The following is a 17,429-nucleotide window of genomic DNA, read 5'->3' on the forward strand; positions in this document are numbered from 1 at the left end:
GGGCCGTACGTTCGGCGCAACCAGCTTGGGGGGGGGGGAGGAATGACGTATGGATGTTTATTTAATAATTCTCTCCTACTCCAGTTGAGTGGGGCGGGTGGGGCCATAAGGGGCGCCCACCCTTGTCTGGAGGGGCTGCTCATAAATCAGAAAGACAAGATCATTAATCAGGGATGGCGCCTGAAGGGGAGGTGGGGGCCAGAGCCAGTGGCCATCCATGAAGATACTATCCACCCAAGGCCATGGGGAGCCGCAGGCAGTTCTTTCCCACCTGTGTGAGCACAGGCTATAGAAGAAGGCTAGGCTCTCTGAGACAAGTTGGGGACTGGCTCACTTGTATGTAGAGGTCTGCATTAGGTCAGGATCAGCCAGGATTGGGGCCTTTCAGTTCCTGTGACCTCTGTCTTCATTCACAGAGTATGAGTTCCCACCATAGGTCTTTCACACACCAGAGAAGGGGAAAGCAGCATGTGGTGGCTTCCTTCAGAAATCTGGCCACTCCATGCTTTGGAGGGACTCGGGGATAGCTATGACATACTGAGTCAGGGGCTGAAAGATTGGGCATTTCACCAAAGCAAAGATTAGAGACCAAGTATGTACTGAGCAAACCTAGGATAAGTGGGCTCTGGAGCTGTGTCTTGGCCCTCACTGTGGCCGTGGAGTTCTTGGAGTAGGCCTGGGTTTTCTCACCTTTGAAATTCCCTTTGGTCTTGGAGAGAAAGCATAGCTCCTAGCAATGCAGACTTGGGTGGCACATAAGGCATTGGACCAAGTGCCAGGGAAGAAGGCAGTTGTGTGGGTGCTTATAAGGAAGGGGGATACAGGCTTCCTAGACAGAGCCAGAAGATTGAGTGGAAGCTCCCAGGAATCAGCCAGTACTAGAAGGAACTAGGGGCAGAGAATCGTGGACCCATAGGGTAGTAGAGCTAGAGCATCCCAGTACAGAGACACAGCTATTAAGGAATCATATCCTGTGCCGATGCTAGCACTCTAAAAGAAAAAGTTCAAAGATAAAGTTTGCTGTTGTGTTTTGTTCACCACTGCCTGCCCACATCCCCCAAGACCACTTGCATCCAGTGATGACCGACCATCTGTAGGCACTCAAGCTGGCAGAATAAACCCCCACATACCATACCTCAGTGTGGTTGCACCTGCAGTCTCTGTGCCCACCTGGCTTTGCTTCCTGATAGAATGCATCTTTTGTTGTTGTTGTTGTTTGAGTCAGGATAGTTCAGTCTGGCCTTGAACTTACTATGTAGCCCAGGATGGCTTCCAACTCTCAGCAGTCCTGTCTCAGCCTCCCAAGTGCTGGAATTACAGGTGTGTACCGCCATGCCCAGATGAATGCATCTTTTAAATCTTAGTAACTCTGTCTCTCTCTCCTTCCAATATCCAACTTCCCACTGCCCATGAGATAAACCTCAGTCCCTAAGTATGGCATTTGTCCTGCTGGACAAGTATTTCTCACTTGGTCTTCTGCCTACCAACATGTGAGCCTTCCTGCCAGTCTGGGTTCATGGGCCGCTTGGCCTTTGTTTCTATTGTTCCTGGGCCTGGAGAACCAGCTCCTTACAACCAGTGTGGAGGGATGGTTTAATCACACAACTCAGAGTTAGTCTGAGAATTAGTCTGCCATGTTAGACTCCCATCTCCCCAAATCTTCGTGAACCTTGGACAGGCAGTATAATTTTTCTTTGCTTTAGTTTCTTCACATATAAAGTGGGAATATTAGACTCTTCTCATGGGGCTTTGTGAGGTGTAAATAAGATAATTACCAATCTTTCAGTACAATCCCTGGCATTTAGTAAGTGCTTAATAAATTTTAGTTATTTTATTTGTATTACTCTCATTATTCCCTAAGGCTCATCCCCAGTACCATCATTTCTACTCTTCAGGAAACGTTTGTCTCCCTCTCTGAGCTCCCCAGGTCCTGTTAACTTGTTTTAGAAGGATGGAAGAGATCCTTGAGATTGTCCTAGGCATCTGCTCTTCAGCAGTGTGGCCAGATTTAAGAACCTTGTAGGGTCCTTGTGGCACAGGACTTAGATAACAAGCTGAGGACTGTGAGCATATAAGACAGGCCTAGGGAGAAATAACGGAGTCCTTGAGGGAGGCCAGGCCGACGGCAAAGGGATCTAGATCACATGGGACCTGTCCAGGCCCCACATCTCTCACCCTTCCCCTGGAGGATGGATGGACTGGCTCTTTCAGCAAATGTTTATTTGTGCTCACATGCCTGAAGCAGGGCTTACATCCATAGTAAATATTGGGTAAGTGAGCAGTCTGTCTGAGGAGAGAGCGGCCCTTGCAGCTAAATTAGACTGTGGGGTAGAGTTCAGTACAGGGTGCCCTTTGAGGCCCCAGCACTGGTTAGGGATAGAAAAGGTTTGAGAGGAGCTTGGACCAGGGGGAGTTTGGTAGGGCATTTCTCAGGAAAAGAAAAATGATCGGCTTTGCTTTTTAAAATATAACTTTTTCTAGGTGTTGGGAGAATGGGGCAAAGAAGAGAAATCGAAGCATTTGAAAGGCTGTCAGGCTAGTGGAGTGATCCACAGAAGAAACCCTGAGCCCCAAACTAGTAGTGGAAATGTTGGGAAGAAGTGGAATTTGAGGGTCACTGAGAAGGGATAGTTAAGAATGATTCCCAGTAAGGGAAAAGAAAAAATAGGAGAAAAGGAAAAAATGGAAACAAAGTCTTTGTAAATAGAGGAGGGGGTGAAGGGAGAGTAGGGGCATGGGGAAAAAAATGAGAACCAAGATACATGATGTAAAGGTACAAGATCCCAATGATAAATGTAACTGTGCTGTATACTTTAAAAGTACCAATAAACTCAATGAAAAAAAAAAGAATGATTCCCAGTGTGTCGTTAGAAATTCACAAGGCGGGCTGGGGATTTAGCTCCAAGTACCAATACTCAATGAAAAAAAAAGAATGATTCCCAGTGTGTCGTTAGAAATTCATCAGGCGGGCTGGGGATTTAGCTCCGTGGCACCACGCCTGCCTTGCGAGCACAAGGTCCTGAGTTCCCATCCCCAGTGCCAAAAAAAAATTCATCAGGTAGCAGTGGAGGAAGAATGAGGAGTTCAGTTCTAGAGCGTGAGGTTTGCAGCCATGGGACACTGGGGAAGGAGCAGGTGGGGATGGATGTCTAAGACATGTGCTTCTGTAATTAAGGGAAGTTTGAGCTGGAGGTTCAGATTGGGGACACCAGCGTGCTACCCAGCTGTGCATCCTCTTTACAGAATCACCGAAGATTCAACTGTGACCACATTTGAGGCTCTAAAGGCTCGAGTCAGGGAGCTTGAACGGCAGCTATCTCGGGGGGACCGTTACAAATGCCTCATCTGTATGGTGAGTAGGATGGAACCACTGGGTGCCCTTGAGCAGATTGGAGAGGGTCTCTGCGCTGTGATCTGGGCTCTTCAGTGGGTGGGTCTGGCTTGGTGACCCCTTTTCTTCCCACCTCCTCTCTAGGACTCGTACTCGATGCCCCTAACGTCAATCCAGTGTTGGCACGTGCACTGCGAGGAGTGCTGGCTGCGGACCTTGGTGAGGTGGTGTGGAGTTCGGGGAGTGGCTGGCTGCTTTGGGCACTGTCCAGATGTCAGTGTTTGTGTCTCCTTGGAGGAGATATGGAGTGAGGAGCAAGGAAGAATGGGCGCGAAGAACAGAGCCAGAACCAGAGTATTTGTCCCCCGACCCAAGCTCACTACATTCTCTCCCCGTCACAGATCTGTTAAATCCTCCCTACCCCCACCCCCAGAAGGCTCAGTGCACCACATGTATTGGTGAGACCCCGGGTCAGGAGGCGGCGGCTGTGGGTAAGCAGGACCAAGGCCTCGGCCCCTCCCCCTCCCATTACTAAGCTCCTTCTGCTCCTGCCCCGTTCTTCGTTCTTCGCTTGGGAGCAGCCATTAAAATGTCGCCCGGAGACAGCAATAAAAGGCCCGGACGTGGGCTCTGTGTCCTGATCAAAAGCTGCGTGTAATCTTGTTAGGGCCGCGGCAGCCACAGCTGGACCCAGCCTTGTTCTCATTACCGGGGCTCCCGCTGCGGGGCTGGCCAGGCGGTTTGATCCTGGCGGCCCCCAACACAGGAGCATGCCTGCCTGCTCAGAGGCGGCCCTTGCCTCTCCGGCCTGGCTGACGGCACCATGAGCCCAGCACACAGGAGTGCAGAGACAGCTGCAGGCCCTGCTGTTCACATGGATGTGCCGTGTTGTGCTGTTGTATTTAACCAGACCCCCTTCCTTCTCCCCACAGGGGGCCAAGAAGCTCTGCCCACAGTGTAACACAATCACAGCACCCGGAGACCTACGGAGGATCTACTTGTGAGCCAGCCACCCAGGCAGGCCTTGCCTTGAGCAGCCCTACCTGCCCCGAGCCTCTGTGTGACAGTGACCCTCTCCCCTTGTACATACTTGCACACAGGTTCCCCATGTACATACATGCACGTACACAGGACTGTGGAGGCTGAGGCCCAGGCCCCACCTGTTGGCTCCCACCAAACTTGGCATCCAGATCTGTTCCAGCCTCTGCTCCCAGGATGGGGCAGGGAGGTGACGGCCAGGAGTAGTGGGACAAGACTCCTGAGATCCAGCTCCCAGACTGACAGACAGACACGCAAACACCAGACTGAAGCACATGTAATATAGACTGTGTATGTTTACAATGTTGTGTATAAATGGGACAACTCCTTCTTCCTCTGGCCCTCTCCTTCAGTTGTATGATTTTCTTCTTTTTTTAAGGAACCTCTGCAAGCAGTGCCTCCCTCGGGGCTGGTTGGGGGCTCGGCCCATCCACCTCTTGGGTTGCCTGCCTCCGCCTCTCCCTCTCCCGTGTGCTCAGTGTTCGGTGGTGTATATTTCTTCTCCCAGACATGGGGCACCTGCCCCGAGGGACATGATCTCCTTAGTCTTAGCTCATGGGGCTTTTCAGGAGGAGTTGGGATGGGGCAGGAACTAGGACCCACGCCTGAAGCAGAGGCTGAGGTCTGGGCTGGCTGAGGCTGCACCTGGGTGCCCATCCTTTTGCTAAGAACCATTCCTGGAAGTGCAGCTGCTGTTCCCAGGGGAAAGTTGTCTCCCTGCCCCTCCTGTGCGCCCCATGGTGTGATGCTGTGTCTGTATATTCTATACAAAGGTACTTGTCCTTTCCCTTTGTAAACTACATTTGACATGGATTAAACCAATGTAAACAGCTGCTGCCTGCGTATATATGTTGGGGGAGTGGGGGATGATAGCCGGGGAATGGACTGAGGCAGATAGAGGGTTAACTCGGGGGAGCAGTGTGGAGGGAAGGACTTTGCTATAGGTGTGTGAAGCCCCAGCAGAGTTGGTCTGCTCAGGGGCCCTGGAGCATTCTGGCTGGGATGGGGGTAGGGCCTAGGATCTGGGCTCTTGGCTATTGATGGGTAGGGGCTCTAGGTTAATTCCTTATTGATGCAGAATCGTCAGCTCATTAATCACAGAAGAGGTCAGAGCTTGGGGGTACAGAGGGGATACAAGTTCTATCCCCCTGACCTAAGTCCGGAGCAGCTGCAAGCTTGGGTGAAAACAAGCCTTAGCCTATCCCTTTCTGGCCCCTTGAAATGTGCCAGGGATCACAACGGATCACCATCAGCTTCCCAGGTTTTTATTATTGTCCTAATGCCAGCAGCCCAAGGTAGCTAGTGCCTGTCCTCCCTCCAGTGGAAACAAACTTCTATCTACAGTGGACCCCCCAAGTTAGGGGCTGCAGCTGGGCCACTGGCACTAGAAACGGAGAGCTTTGCTGGTCATTCCACAGCTCCCCACTGCCAGTGAGGCAGATCAGCAACCAATGGGCCAGGTGCCAAAGCTGCACAACTCAGAAATACGTGAGAAAATTAGATTCCGCTAAAAGGGAAGGGTTCAAGAGTCCATGACTCCAAACTATTTGACACATTCTCAGCCACACCCACCCCAATCTTCCCACATCCCTGCCTCTGACACCCACTTCTGGGATGCCCATAATGGGTCCTACCAAAGTCAGTCTAGTTTGCTCCTGCCTCTACACCCGGAGGCACAGAAGACAAGCAGTCCATGGTTGGAGCCCAGCAAAGGCCTTGCACAGCCCGATCCCCAATTTGGTGGCACTCAATGCCCTGAAGATCTGTATCTTGGGGCCTGAGATCACAAGGAATTCATGTGACCTCTGTCGTGAAGTTCAGTGATGGCTGAGGATCTGGGAAAGGGCCAGGTGTGGAAGCCTGGGAGGAAGTGAAGGCAGTGGAGATGAAGGGGTTCATAATTCTCAGTTTGTCCGGCTGTCTTTTTATGTGTCTACCATCTCCTCTCTGCCTTGGGCTCTAGGGCCTCGATGGCTGGTTATTCCCATCCTAGGGGCCATATGTACTCTAATAGGATACATTAACCCAGAGTGAGGGCATTTTGAAGCCTGCCCCCGCTGTGGGAACCCTTGAGCTGTCTCATGGCATGGGCAGCACTGCCACCTGTTGGCCAGGATTGAGAATGCAGACACAGAAGGAGGCGTCCCAAAGGGCTGATGCACTACAGATGGAGCTTGGCTCGGGGGACAGGGAGTCCATCACCCCTGAGAATATCAGGGCTTGGGTCCCACTCAGATTTCTAGCCATCTTCACTGCCTGCCATAGTTTCAAAACCTACCCTGGCTCCAAGTAAGTTCCAAGTATTTATTAAATACCTACAACGTGCCAGTACTGTACAACAATGACTTGCAGAATAATAGTTTATAAGCTCCTACTGCCTAGAGAGTATCAAGGAGATGTAGATGTTTGCTATTTCAACCCAAAATCCCCTTAATCTGGTTCTGGTCTTAAAGGTGGCAGGGTTAATTCATTGTAGCTCCCATTACAGCACAGCTGCCTTCCTGCTCCCCAGTCCACCTGCCCCTCCCTGACACAGCTTGCAACTTTCCCAGACCCAGTAGACTCTGAGCTAAGTGTGGTGGAGTTTGGCAAGCCCTGAACCCCTGCAGCCTCAGCTTCTCATCTGGCATCTACCACAGGATCCAGCTCCAGGAGGTCAAAGGAACCTCCTCTGAGTGAATGAGCACGTGAAATCCACAGGGACAATGCTTACGTAATGAGGGTTTGCCCTACTGGAGCAGAGACCACAGTTCCTCCCCTGCCCTCTGGAACCTCACCATAAAGCTGAACTTCCATTCAGGAAATGGAAACTAGCCACAGGTATAAAGTTTCAGTTATGCAAGATGATTAAGTTCGTGAGAACTGCTACACAACACTGCGCTTATAGTGTGTGCTTGGATTTTTCCCCCCTAGGGATAAAACCCAGAGCCTTTGCACTGAGCTATATCCCCACACCTTATTGTTTTTTGCTCAGGTTGGGCATTAATTTGTAATCCTCTCACCTCAGCCTCCCATAGTGCTGAGATTACAGGCATGTGCCATGACACCCAGTTTACACTTGGATTTTTAAGACCATAGATACCATGAGTTCTTACCACATTGTTTTTTTTAAAAATCAATTCAAATTTATCCTTAACCTTCTCCTGGATTTTTTAACCTTTTATAGCCTGAAAGTCACAGGAACCTGCAGCCTAACTACTGTACTTATCCAAACAACTAAGACTGCCACAGAAACCCACTCAGGCATTCCCACCTCTAGGATCCTAGGTAAGCAGAACACCAGCATGCCCCCAGGACAGATGTAGCTGAGGAAGCTGTCAGGCATTTATTTCTGGAGCAGGACCTCAGGACTGGACACAGTTGTGCATGAAGTCGACACAGAGGCTCGAGTAGTAAGTAGGGTAGTCACGGAGGTGGCTGACATGTGCAGACGACACAAAGTCCACAGAACGCACCAGGACCTGGTGGGCCATGCGCACCTCCACCATGCGTTCCACATCCCTGGCCTGGACTACCTCATCAGCCCTCGAGTAGAGGTAGAGCTCAGGCCAGAGGGAGCTTGCATCCTGTAGCCTGTGATAAAAGTGGGTGTGGAAGAGGGCAGTGAGTGGTGCAAGCAGGATGTGGAACAGGACTGCCACCAGAGCGAAGGCCACCTGAAGCAACAGGCGCAGCATGGCAGGTCGGTGCTCCAGGATGACTGATAGGGCCCGTAGAGCCCCTACTAGGTTGCTATCACCAGGACCACTGTCAAAGATGGCACCCACCACACGCAGGTGGCAGAAGCGCCCGTGCGTCTGCAGGAGCTCGAGCACATAGCGGTACACCATGGCACCAGCGTTGCTGAACACATGGAAAAGTAGGGGCTTCCTCTCAATCTCGTAATCAAAGAGCAGCTCAAGCAGCTTCTGGGCCAACACACGAAGTGAAGGGATTCCCAGGGACTCAGAGAAGAAGACCATGTGCCATGGGGCCGTGTATCGGATCACGATGCAGCCCTGGGGAGAGGAGAGAGGACTAGTCAGTCCCCAGGGATGCTGGGGTGAGGCGGGTACAAGCTAAGTCCCAGGGGCCCAACAAGCCCAACTTCCACGGCGCCCACAGAGTCCGACAATGCTTCAGGCCCTGCTTCTACCAGGGGCCAGCCCACTACTCACTGATACCGGTGCCCTTCCAGAGTGGAAGATATACTCAGGGCCCGCTGTTGGGCTCACTGCTTCATGCTGGCCACACCCCTCAGCCTGGAAGGTATTTGAGGCCTAGACTGGGAGCATGTTTTGGAGACATCTGGATTGACCAGGAGACTTCACACAGTTTTCCACACCTCCCCTCCCCACACCTCCACCCCAGACCCTGCACATGTGAGGCCAGGCTGCTTGGCTACTGCCGCAGTGACTCTACCCTCACTGTCACTAACCTCCCAGACACTAGTAGGTATCTCCATGAAACCAACACCAGGAGGGGAACCTGCAGGCCACAGCTTGACTGCCAGAGGCCACTGCTGAGCCAAGGCCACCTCCTATCCACCTCTGGTCACTTCTGAGGCCCCATTTCTTCCCTAGGCATGGATACTGTCAGTATTCAGAGGCCTGACCCCCAACTCTTTCTGGTTCCCAAGTCTACAATCACTCTTCACACTCACCTTAGAATTCCAAATACAGTAAATATTGTTGTTTCTCAGATTCTAAAATCTAAACCCAAACTCTCTTTAGGCTAGTCCCCAGGCCAAGTACACCCCATAACCTTCAGAAGGGTCCCTTTCTAGATAGAAAAGGAAGAAAAAGCTACCTTGCCTGGGTCCTAAGCCCCTCTCTTTACCCTGTTCTAGAGCTAAGTACCCTTTGTCGGGGGAAATCTGAGGTGATAAGGCTCTGGGGTCAGACAGGTATGGCTTTAATTTCTGGTCCTACCACTTAGTAACAACATGGACAAACAGCAATTTGCTGCTTCTTTCTGAGTTTGCATTCCCGTCTATAATTTGGATAGCAACCATCCCATAAGGTTACAGTAGAAATTAAATGGAAAAAAATGTATCTCAAGTGACCAAAGCAGCACCCAGTACAAAGTAAAACTCTCAACCAATAAATAGTAGGGGTGATCAGTTATAGCAGCAACAACAAGCAGAAAATTATAGTTCCTGAATGACCTACAGCCCAACACGATGGTCAGCTGAGGCACCTGCCATAGCCCCCTGACTTACCAGGCCCTGTAGCTCCAGAGACTCTGAGGAAGGGATATCACATAAGGTCACGCACATTCCTAAAGGGTCAAGCCTTTCAGTCCCCACTGCACTTTTCTTCAGGCAGCACTTGAGATTATACACTCTTAGAAATACTCCCTTGTAGCCCAGTCTCTTTAGTAAGTCAAAAAAAAGAAACTTTTAATCATGAGAAAAGGGGCTTAAGGAACAAAAGAACCAGATGCAATGCATAATCTTAGCTTGGCTCCTAGTTTGAGCAAATCGGCTATAAAGGACGCTTTGGGGACAATTTAGGCATCTCAACATGGACTAGGAAACTAGATGAGATGAAAATTTATTACCATGAGACGGCGGAGATCATGATTTAAAAAGAAAAGGCTACAAACCAGTATGCTCAATAGATCTTCTTTAGGCAAAGAGAAGATACATACATGAAGAACCTGGAAGGTGACACCTACCCTAAGGTGTAAGCAGAAGTCAGGTCTGGGTGGGATAATATAGCATTTTTGTTTTCTTTGAAATAATGAAGTACTGGAGCTTAGGGCTACAGGTGTTTTTCTGCCCCCCAACCCACCCTTCCCAGGAGTCCCAGCCTCCTCCTTTCCAAGGCCGCCCTCTACCAACCCTGCAACTTCAGCCCCTCTGCCTTCCCCGAGACCTTGCTCCATCCGCTTTCTCCCCAGTGCCTTCTGCCTGTATCACACCTTCACTCCCTTCCTCTGTGATGACTAATTTCCCAGTCTCTTTCTGTGGATTCTGTCACACACTCCAGAGTTTTCCTGTGTGGCCCTGGCCATACTTCTTTTCCTCATAGAATTCCCTTCATCTTCCTAGTGTGGGTTTCTCGGGACCATATCAGGCCCACTTCTTTCTCTTTCCACGTTCTCTGGGGATCTCATCTGCCCTAGAACCTATGGATTTGCTTCAGATGCTCCTGTCTCAAAAACACCCCCTCTAGGGGCCAGGGATGTAGCTCAATGGCACAGTGCCTGCCTGGCAAGTGTGAAGCCCTGAATTCGATTCCCTGTACCCCCCCCCAAAAAAAAACCCAAAACAAAAAGAAACTCTCTACCCAGAAAGTGCCCAAGGCAGAAACCCAAAACAAAAAAAAAAAACTGTCTCTACCCAGAAAGTGCCCAAGGCAGAAACCAGGCATGACCCTGGACTCCTCCGTGTGCCCATTCCAATCTCTCATTAACCTACTATTCTACATCCCAAAAATCTCCTCTATCCAGCACCTCCTTCCACCTATATTATCACCCAAAGGTCCTGACCCTCCCCTGCCTGAGTCACCGCAAGCCCCTGCCAACTTGATCTGGCTCCCAGCACCCCCACACCCTCCCCTACTCCACAGTGAGGGGCTTTCCGGATGGCAAATACAACATCACACCCCTGTACAAATCCCCTCAGCGCCCCCACCCAGGCTGACTCTAGACACACTTTCTTGCCTTCTCTGTTCTAGGCACACTCAACGATTCCTACTCCTCCTACCCTCAAGGATCTTAGTCTAATGCAGAAGCCAGAAGAACAAGTCCAGCCAGTGGGTGGAATTCAGAAGGTAAAACTATCTGTAGAGTGAGGAAATCTGCAAAAGACAACACCAGAGGACCAACTTATTGGTCTGAGAAGGCTACAAACTCAAAACTACATTTCTGCCCGATACAGTGGCACATGCCCATAATCCCCAGATACTGAGGAGGCTGAAGCAGGAAGACTGAGTTGGAGGTAACCCTGGACAAATTAACAACTTAAGTGAGACACTCTTAAAATTAAAAAAGGCCTAGGGAGGGTAGAGGATTTAGCTCAGTGGTGCCACCACCTGCCTCACAAGTGCAAGGACCCAAGTTTGATCCCGGGTACCAAAAGGCGGGGTGGGGGCTAGGGAAGTAGCTCAGTGGGATCACTTGCCTACTACAGGTCCAATTCCTAGTATCACACACACACAAAAAAAAAACTCTACTTTTCTCCCCCAACCCTTCTCTCATTCCAGGACCTCCACACACTGTGGGCAGAATACAGACATGGGCCAGTGAAGGGAGGCTGAGGAAGGAGGCACTGGCTGGCCTTTCTCCCAGGTGAGATCCACTGCTCAGCCTGGGGCTTCTAGCTAGCAGCTGGGGCTGTCTACAATGGTTCCCCTGCCAGGGAGATCTGGCCTGAGAAGGGCATGGCAGGGAAGAGCAAAGCCAGAGGCCAAGGTTATAAAAGAAGCCTCCAAAATACAACCAGGCCCTCTGATAGCTCTCCCCAAGTACCATTACCTACATATCCAATTCTTGGTGCAGCTTAAAAAAAAGATGACTCCTCTCCAAGAGGCCCTATGACTCTGGGCATGTTAAAGGTGCCCTGGTCAGTCCTGAATCAGAAACTTACCTAGTCAGAAAAAGAGGAAGTCCAGGAATATAAAACACCAGAAAGGGAGGAAGGGGAAGCAGGTGGGGGAACTGAGGGCCACACTGAGACACAGAGCTGGCAGCAAAGACAGATAACCCTGCCAAAGTCCCCACGACCCCATGGTCTTCCTCAGAAGCTACTCTGGACTCTATTCCTAGGCCTGCCAGAGGTCAGCCTTCACTGCAGCTCCGAGATAAGGCAGTCAGAGGCTCAGAGTTGCCTGCAAAGGTGTCAGGGTAACCACTGCTAGGAGTACTCACCCTTTTATAGTAGATGGCGCTGTACTTGGCAAGATTCTTGTCCCTGCAGCCACCCCAGCCCAAGAGAATCACCACAGGCTGCCGCGTCCTTGCTTCCTTCCCACCTTGGCCGGGGCTGTCCTCTGCAACACAGACGTGACAGTCAACATGAGAGGTAGGATGGGGCTCTGGCCAACCCAGAGCAGGCACCACAGTGTCTGGAGGCAGGGAACGAAGAGCACTAGGCCCAGGCCTCCCCCGGCAGCTGTGCCCCAGGTTCCCACAGGACTCCTGCCTTTGTCCTTCTGCCCCAACTGCCTTTGCAGATCTCTCAGGAGGCATTGTAGTAACACTGGAAAACCCACATGAGGGCACCTTTCCTTAGCTGCACAAAAATAGTCCAGGAGGGCAAAGTGAATATTTTCTCCAGGCAACTTCCCCCAACCCAGGGGTCAATGCGGGGTCAACCATGACCCATGGGCCCAATGAGGCCCAGTACCTGTTTCTGTATGGCCTATGCACTAAAATGGCCTTAACATTTTAAATAGTTTCAAAAAGAATAATAATAGTTTTGCAATATATGAAAAGCTATATGAAATGTAAATGTGTGTGCCCACAAATAAAGATTTACTGGAACACATCCATGCCTGTCTACTTTATTTATTGCCTATGGTTACTATCACACTAAACCCAGCAGCACTGAGTAGTTCAACAGAGGCCAACATGGCTCATGTAGCCTAAAATATTACTAACCCTTTACAGAAAAGTTTGCCAGCCTCAGTTCTAATTCCATGAACAGATGTAGGAAGAAGGTCTTAGGAGGAGAAACAGAGAGGACAGTATAAGCAGAGACGTGAGAGACTTGACTCTGACCCATACTAAGCCTCCTATCCTGTCCCATCAGAAAATAACACAACCAAAAAAATAAAAAAGAAAAGAAAGAAAACAACACAGCCTATATATACTGAGGTTTAACCTTCTAACACTAATAGGCAGGTACTCTTACTCTGGATGAGGAAACTGAGGCAGGCTGAGGTTAAAGGGCTCGCTGCCAGTCACAGAGTTTGGGAATGACCCATGCTTCCCGCCCTAAGCTCTGTTGTCCTTCTGGGGCCCAGTCCACAGCTGGAAGCATGGCTCCTTCAGTGATGTGCAGAGAGGCTCAAGCCCAAGGCCTCTACCACGGCTGCTTTTCAAGAGGCCTCCCTGCAACCTCCTACAACAGATGTCATCTCACTCCCCCGAGAAGTGAATGGCCACCCACCTGGGGACATCTGTGCAAGCACCGTCTACACCTAGACGTCTGCTCTCCCAAAAGAGCCGGTACACACCTTTCCAAGGACCAAGCCACTTGGCCATTCTCAGCTGCCACCCTGAAATTTATGGATAACGGTAGTGACCTGGCAACAGTAAATTTCCAGGCTAGTTAAGAGGATGGTAAATATAAATCACTACCCTCTAGACAAAAGGAAGACAATTTCCTGTGAAAATTAATGTGATTGAAAAGTTCAATGTTCTTGCTCCCTCGTAGCAGGGACTCTGGCCTTCAGAGATTAACTGCCTGCACACACGGGGATCCTAGGCCAGTTACAACTCAGCCTAGAGCAGGAGCTGCCAGGGCCTCAGTCCCTCACCAACACCTGCCAGCTCTTCAGCCTGTACTGACACTGGCCTTGGCCTGCATCTAACTTGGTGGTGTCAAATGTTCTCATCACCTTTCTCAGCCTTCGTCTCCCTGTCTTCCTCTTCGCCTGCCCCCACCTTTCTAGGGAAGAGGCAATATCAGCCCAACCTTGCCTGCCTCAAAGCTCAGGCTGAGGTAGTCAACTATATAGCTGCTGTTTGGATCTACTGAACTTGAGGTGCACTGGATTCCTGAGAGCTGCGATCAGGCTCTCTCGCCTCTCTGTGCAGCTATCTGAGAATAGGCTCCCCTCCCCCAGCCAACGGGAGCCCTCCCAATGTCCCCCACTGAGATACCAGCAAAGGGCTTTGGGATTTCTCAAATACACAGCAGGCTGCCAAGGGAGGTCACACTTATTAGTAGCTGCAGAATGACAGTGCCAGTCCCATGAGCAGAGATGGGGCATTCCCAATCCCAGAAGGTTAAAACATTCTAATCGGTCTCCAAAATTGCCCTTCTTTCCAATCTGTAACCCTGCTTTGCACCAGATTTGCCTGGTTTTGCTGGCATCTTTGGCAGAAATAACTTTCTATCAGAAAAGCATCTCCATGAAGACTGGTATCTCAGGCATGCTGCAAACTCCCAGGGCCCACTTTCCCTAACTGACATTCTCAAAGGGGAAGAACACATCCATCCACTCTCCAGTCAGGCAGTGGAGGTCACTCTTGGGCCAAAGGTCCTCTTCCTGCCATGGGAACCTCCCACTCCCTTTCCACGTGCCCTTCCCAATGCCCTGCTCTTCACTCTGCATTCCTAACTCACGCCCTGACACCCCTTCCCCCTGCCGGGGCCTGATTCTATGTTGCAGTGCTAGAATCCCAGAAAACCCATTGTGCCATGGGGAAATGACAGTGACCAGGAAAGGTTTCCCAAAGGAAGACACATTTGCTGCAGTGGAGGGCATGAGCAGAGAAGGAAGGGCGCAGAAGAGATGTCATAGTCCATCTGGGGTACAGCAAGGAGTGCTGAGGGTGTTAGAGCCTGGCCCAAAGAAGATATGGCAATGGGCAGAAAGACTTCTGAGAGCAGAATTGGAGGCTGGTACAGTGGCCTATAATCCCAGCTACTTGGAAGGCTGAAGCGGGAAGATCACAAGTTCAAGACCAGCCTGGGCCACTTTGTGAGACCTTGTCTCAAAATAAAGTAAAAAGGGCTTGGGGATATGGGTCAAGAGTAGAGCACTTAGGGCCGGGGATTTAGCTCAGTGGTTCTGCCACTTGCTTTGCCAAAACAAGGTCCCAAGTTTGATCCCTGGTACCAAAAAACAAAAACAAAAAAGAGTAGAGCACTTGCCTAGAATATGTAAGGCCCTGGGTTCAATCCCCAGTACTGAAGCAATACTGATTCCCTGTTTAGTAGTCAGGGTTTTAAACCACAGGAGTGGAGAATGAATGAAGATTTTGAAATGGAAAAGTGGCAAGATGCAATCAGGACTAACCAATGACTCACACAATTATCTGTTTAACTTCGGTCTCTCTCCCCTGACCCAGCAGGTTCTGTGAAGGTAGCAAGCAGGGTCTGTCATGTTTATCATGGCATTCCTAGTGGCCCACCTGGGTGGGCACTCAGTCACTGTGTGCTGAGTGAATAAACACATGGTGGCAAAGTGAAGGATGGATCTAAGGAGAAAGCGCTGGCACCTTGTTCCCCACCGCCCTTTCCAGAGTAATAAAAGTAACTGCTGTGGCTACCGTTATGGGCTGCCACATCCAGACCCTGGTTCCTGGCCCTCTTGCACAGCCCCAGCTCCTCTCTTGCCAACCCAGTGGCCACATCACCTTCCCCCCTCTTGCTGCTAACTCACAGCCTCTGGTGACTATGCTGCAATCACCGAAGACTTTGGTCCCTGGCTCAGGCTCCTACTCTGTTCCAAGACTTACCGTGACCCAGAGCAAACAACCATGTACAAGCACACTTTGTACCTAAACTATTGCACGTTTGTCTCAATAAAGAAAAAAAGAATAATAGAGTATTATTTGTCAAGTGCTATCCTAAGTTTAATCTTCACAACCCTGTGAATAAGGAGCTATTATTCTAATTTTACAGATGAAAAATAGAGACAAAGAGATAGCAAGTTACATAGAAAAGGTTATGCATCTAGTAAGCAGTTAAATTGGAATCCAAATTCAGGTATCTTAATTGTAAAGATCAGCTTGAGATGGGCATGGTGGCATACAACTGTTAATCCCAGCATTTGGGAGGCTGAGGCAGGAGGACTGCCACCAAGTTGAGGTCAATCTGGGCTACACAGTAAGTTGAAGGCCAGCCTGAACTACATAGTGAGACCCTGCTTTTGGGGGTGGCTGAGTCTAGAGTGTATGATGCTGGGATTAAAGATGTGATGCTGGGCCGGGGACTTAGCTCAGTGGTGTTGCTGCCTGCCTTGCAAGTGGAAGGTCCAGAGTCCAATCCCCAGTACAAAAAAAAAAAAAAAAAAAGATGTGATGTTGGAATTGATTCATGGTATGATGCTAGGATTAAGGGTGACCCATCCTGGGTGTGAGTGTTACCTGCCCAAAAGGTAAGTAGCATGGATAGAATATATTGGATAGAAAGGAGGCTCCTGTGGTCACTGTTTATCACTTGCTGCTTGCTGTTTTTGTGCCTTCTACCTGCCATGAACTGTTTCTCCTCTTCTATGCCCTGTGCCACACCACTCTGCCTTGTAGCCAGCCATCTATGGACTGAAGCCTCTACAAACTGTGTGCCAGGTAAACCTTTTCTCCTTTAACTTGGGTATCAGGTGTTTTTTGTCTCAGCAAGGAGAAAAGTAAGACACCTGGTGATATATCTGTAAGTAGAATGTCTGGGTCAAATAGAAACTATGTTTAAAACCTTATGTTCAATCCCTAGTACCATTAAAAAGTCTCAAAAACACATAACTTTTGACTTAGTAACTCCACTTCTACAAAAAATGTTAGATCATATAGAAATATTCCATAAAACATTAAGCAGATCATAGACATAAATGTAAAAGCTAAAACTATAAATCTCAGAAAAAAAACAGTAAATCTTTGTAACCTTGAATTAGGCAATAGTTTGTTAAATGTGACATCAAGAAAGCAAGGAATAACAAATAAAACTGATAAAATAGGATTTCAACAAAGTTAAACAACTTTTGTACTTCAAAAAGAACCATTATAATTCTAGCACTCTGAAAAGTGAAGGCAGGAAAATTGAAAAAAATTGAAAGTTCAAGTCCAACCTGGGTAATCTACCAACCCTGTTTCAAAATAAAAATGATTTGGGGATGTAGCTCAGCACAAAAGCCCCGGGGATGTTGGCCAGCAGATCTGATGGAGCACACCTGTAATCCAACACATAGCACTTGGAAGGCTGAGGCTGGGCCACACAGAGAGTTCAGGGTCAGCCCTGAGTATGTTGCAAAACCCTGTCAGAAGAAAGAAAGAGGGGTGGGGGAGAGAAAGAAAGACAGGGTGAAGGGAAAAGAAAAGAGTTAAAAAATAAAGTGAAAAAACAATCCATAAAATGGAGCAAAATGAGAAAAGGATTTGAATATATCTCCAAAGAAGATATACAAGC

The 17,429-nt window shown here is 49.5% G+C and overlaps 2 protein-coding genes across 3 annotated transcripts in view; one reads left to right on the plus strand and one right to left on the minus strand.

Annotated features, from left to right (window-relative positions):
* Rnf220 (ring finger protein 220) overlaps positions 1-4,700 on the plus strand; it is a 219,074-nt gene extending 214,374 nt beyond the window's left edge. The window contains exons 13-15 of the mRNA XM_033767379.1: positions 3,244-3,352; positions 3,476-3,550; positions 4,264-4,700. Coding sequence (XP_033623270.1) covers positions 3,244-3,352; positions 3,476-3,550; positions 4,264-4,335 — 256 coding nt within the window. The 3' untranslated portion in view covers positions 4,336-4,700. The remainder of the gene's footprint in view (positions 1-3,243; positions 3,353-3,475; positions 3,551-4,263) is intronic.
* A 2,969-nt stretch (positions 4,701-7,669) lies between these two features.
* Tmem53 (transmembrane protein 53) overlaps positions 7,670-17,429 on the minus strand; it is a 34,321-nt gene continuing 24,561 nt past the window's right edge. For both annotated transcript variants that reach the window (XM_010610137.3, XM_010610138.3), the window contains exons 2-3: positions 12,224-12,345; positions 7,670-8,367 (exon numbers count right to left, since the gene is read on the minus strand). In XM_010610137.3, coding sequence (XP_010608439.1) covers positions 7,714-8,367; positions 12,224-12,345 — 776 coding nt within the window. In that variant the 3' untranslated portion in view covers positions 7,670-7,713. The remainder of the gene's footprint in view (positions 8,368-12,223; positions 12,346-17,429) is intronic.

This window comes from Fukomys damarensis, unplaced genomic scaffold (assembly GCF_012274545.1).
Source record: "Fukomys damarensis isolate Sample0158 unplaced genomic scaffold, DMR_v1.0_HiC HiC_scaffold_23, whole genome shotgun sequence".
In the NCBI taxonomy this organism is placed as follows: domain Eukaryota; kingdom Metazoa; phylum Chordata; class Mammalia; order Rodentia; family Bathyergidae; genus Fukomys; species Fukomys damarensis.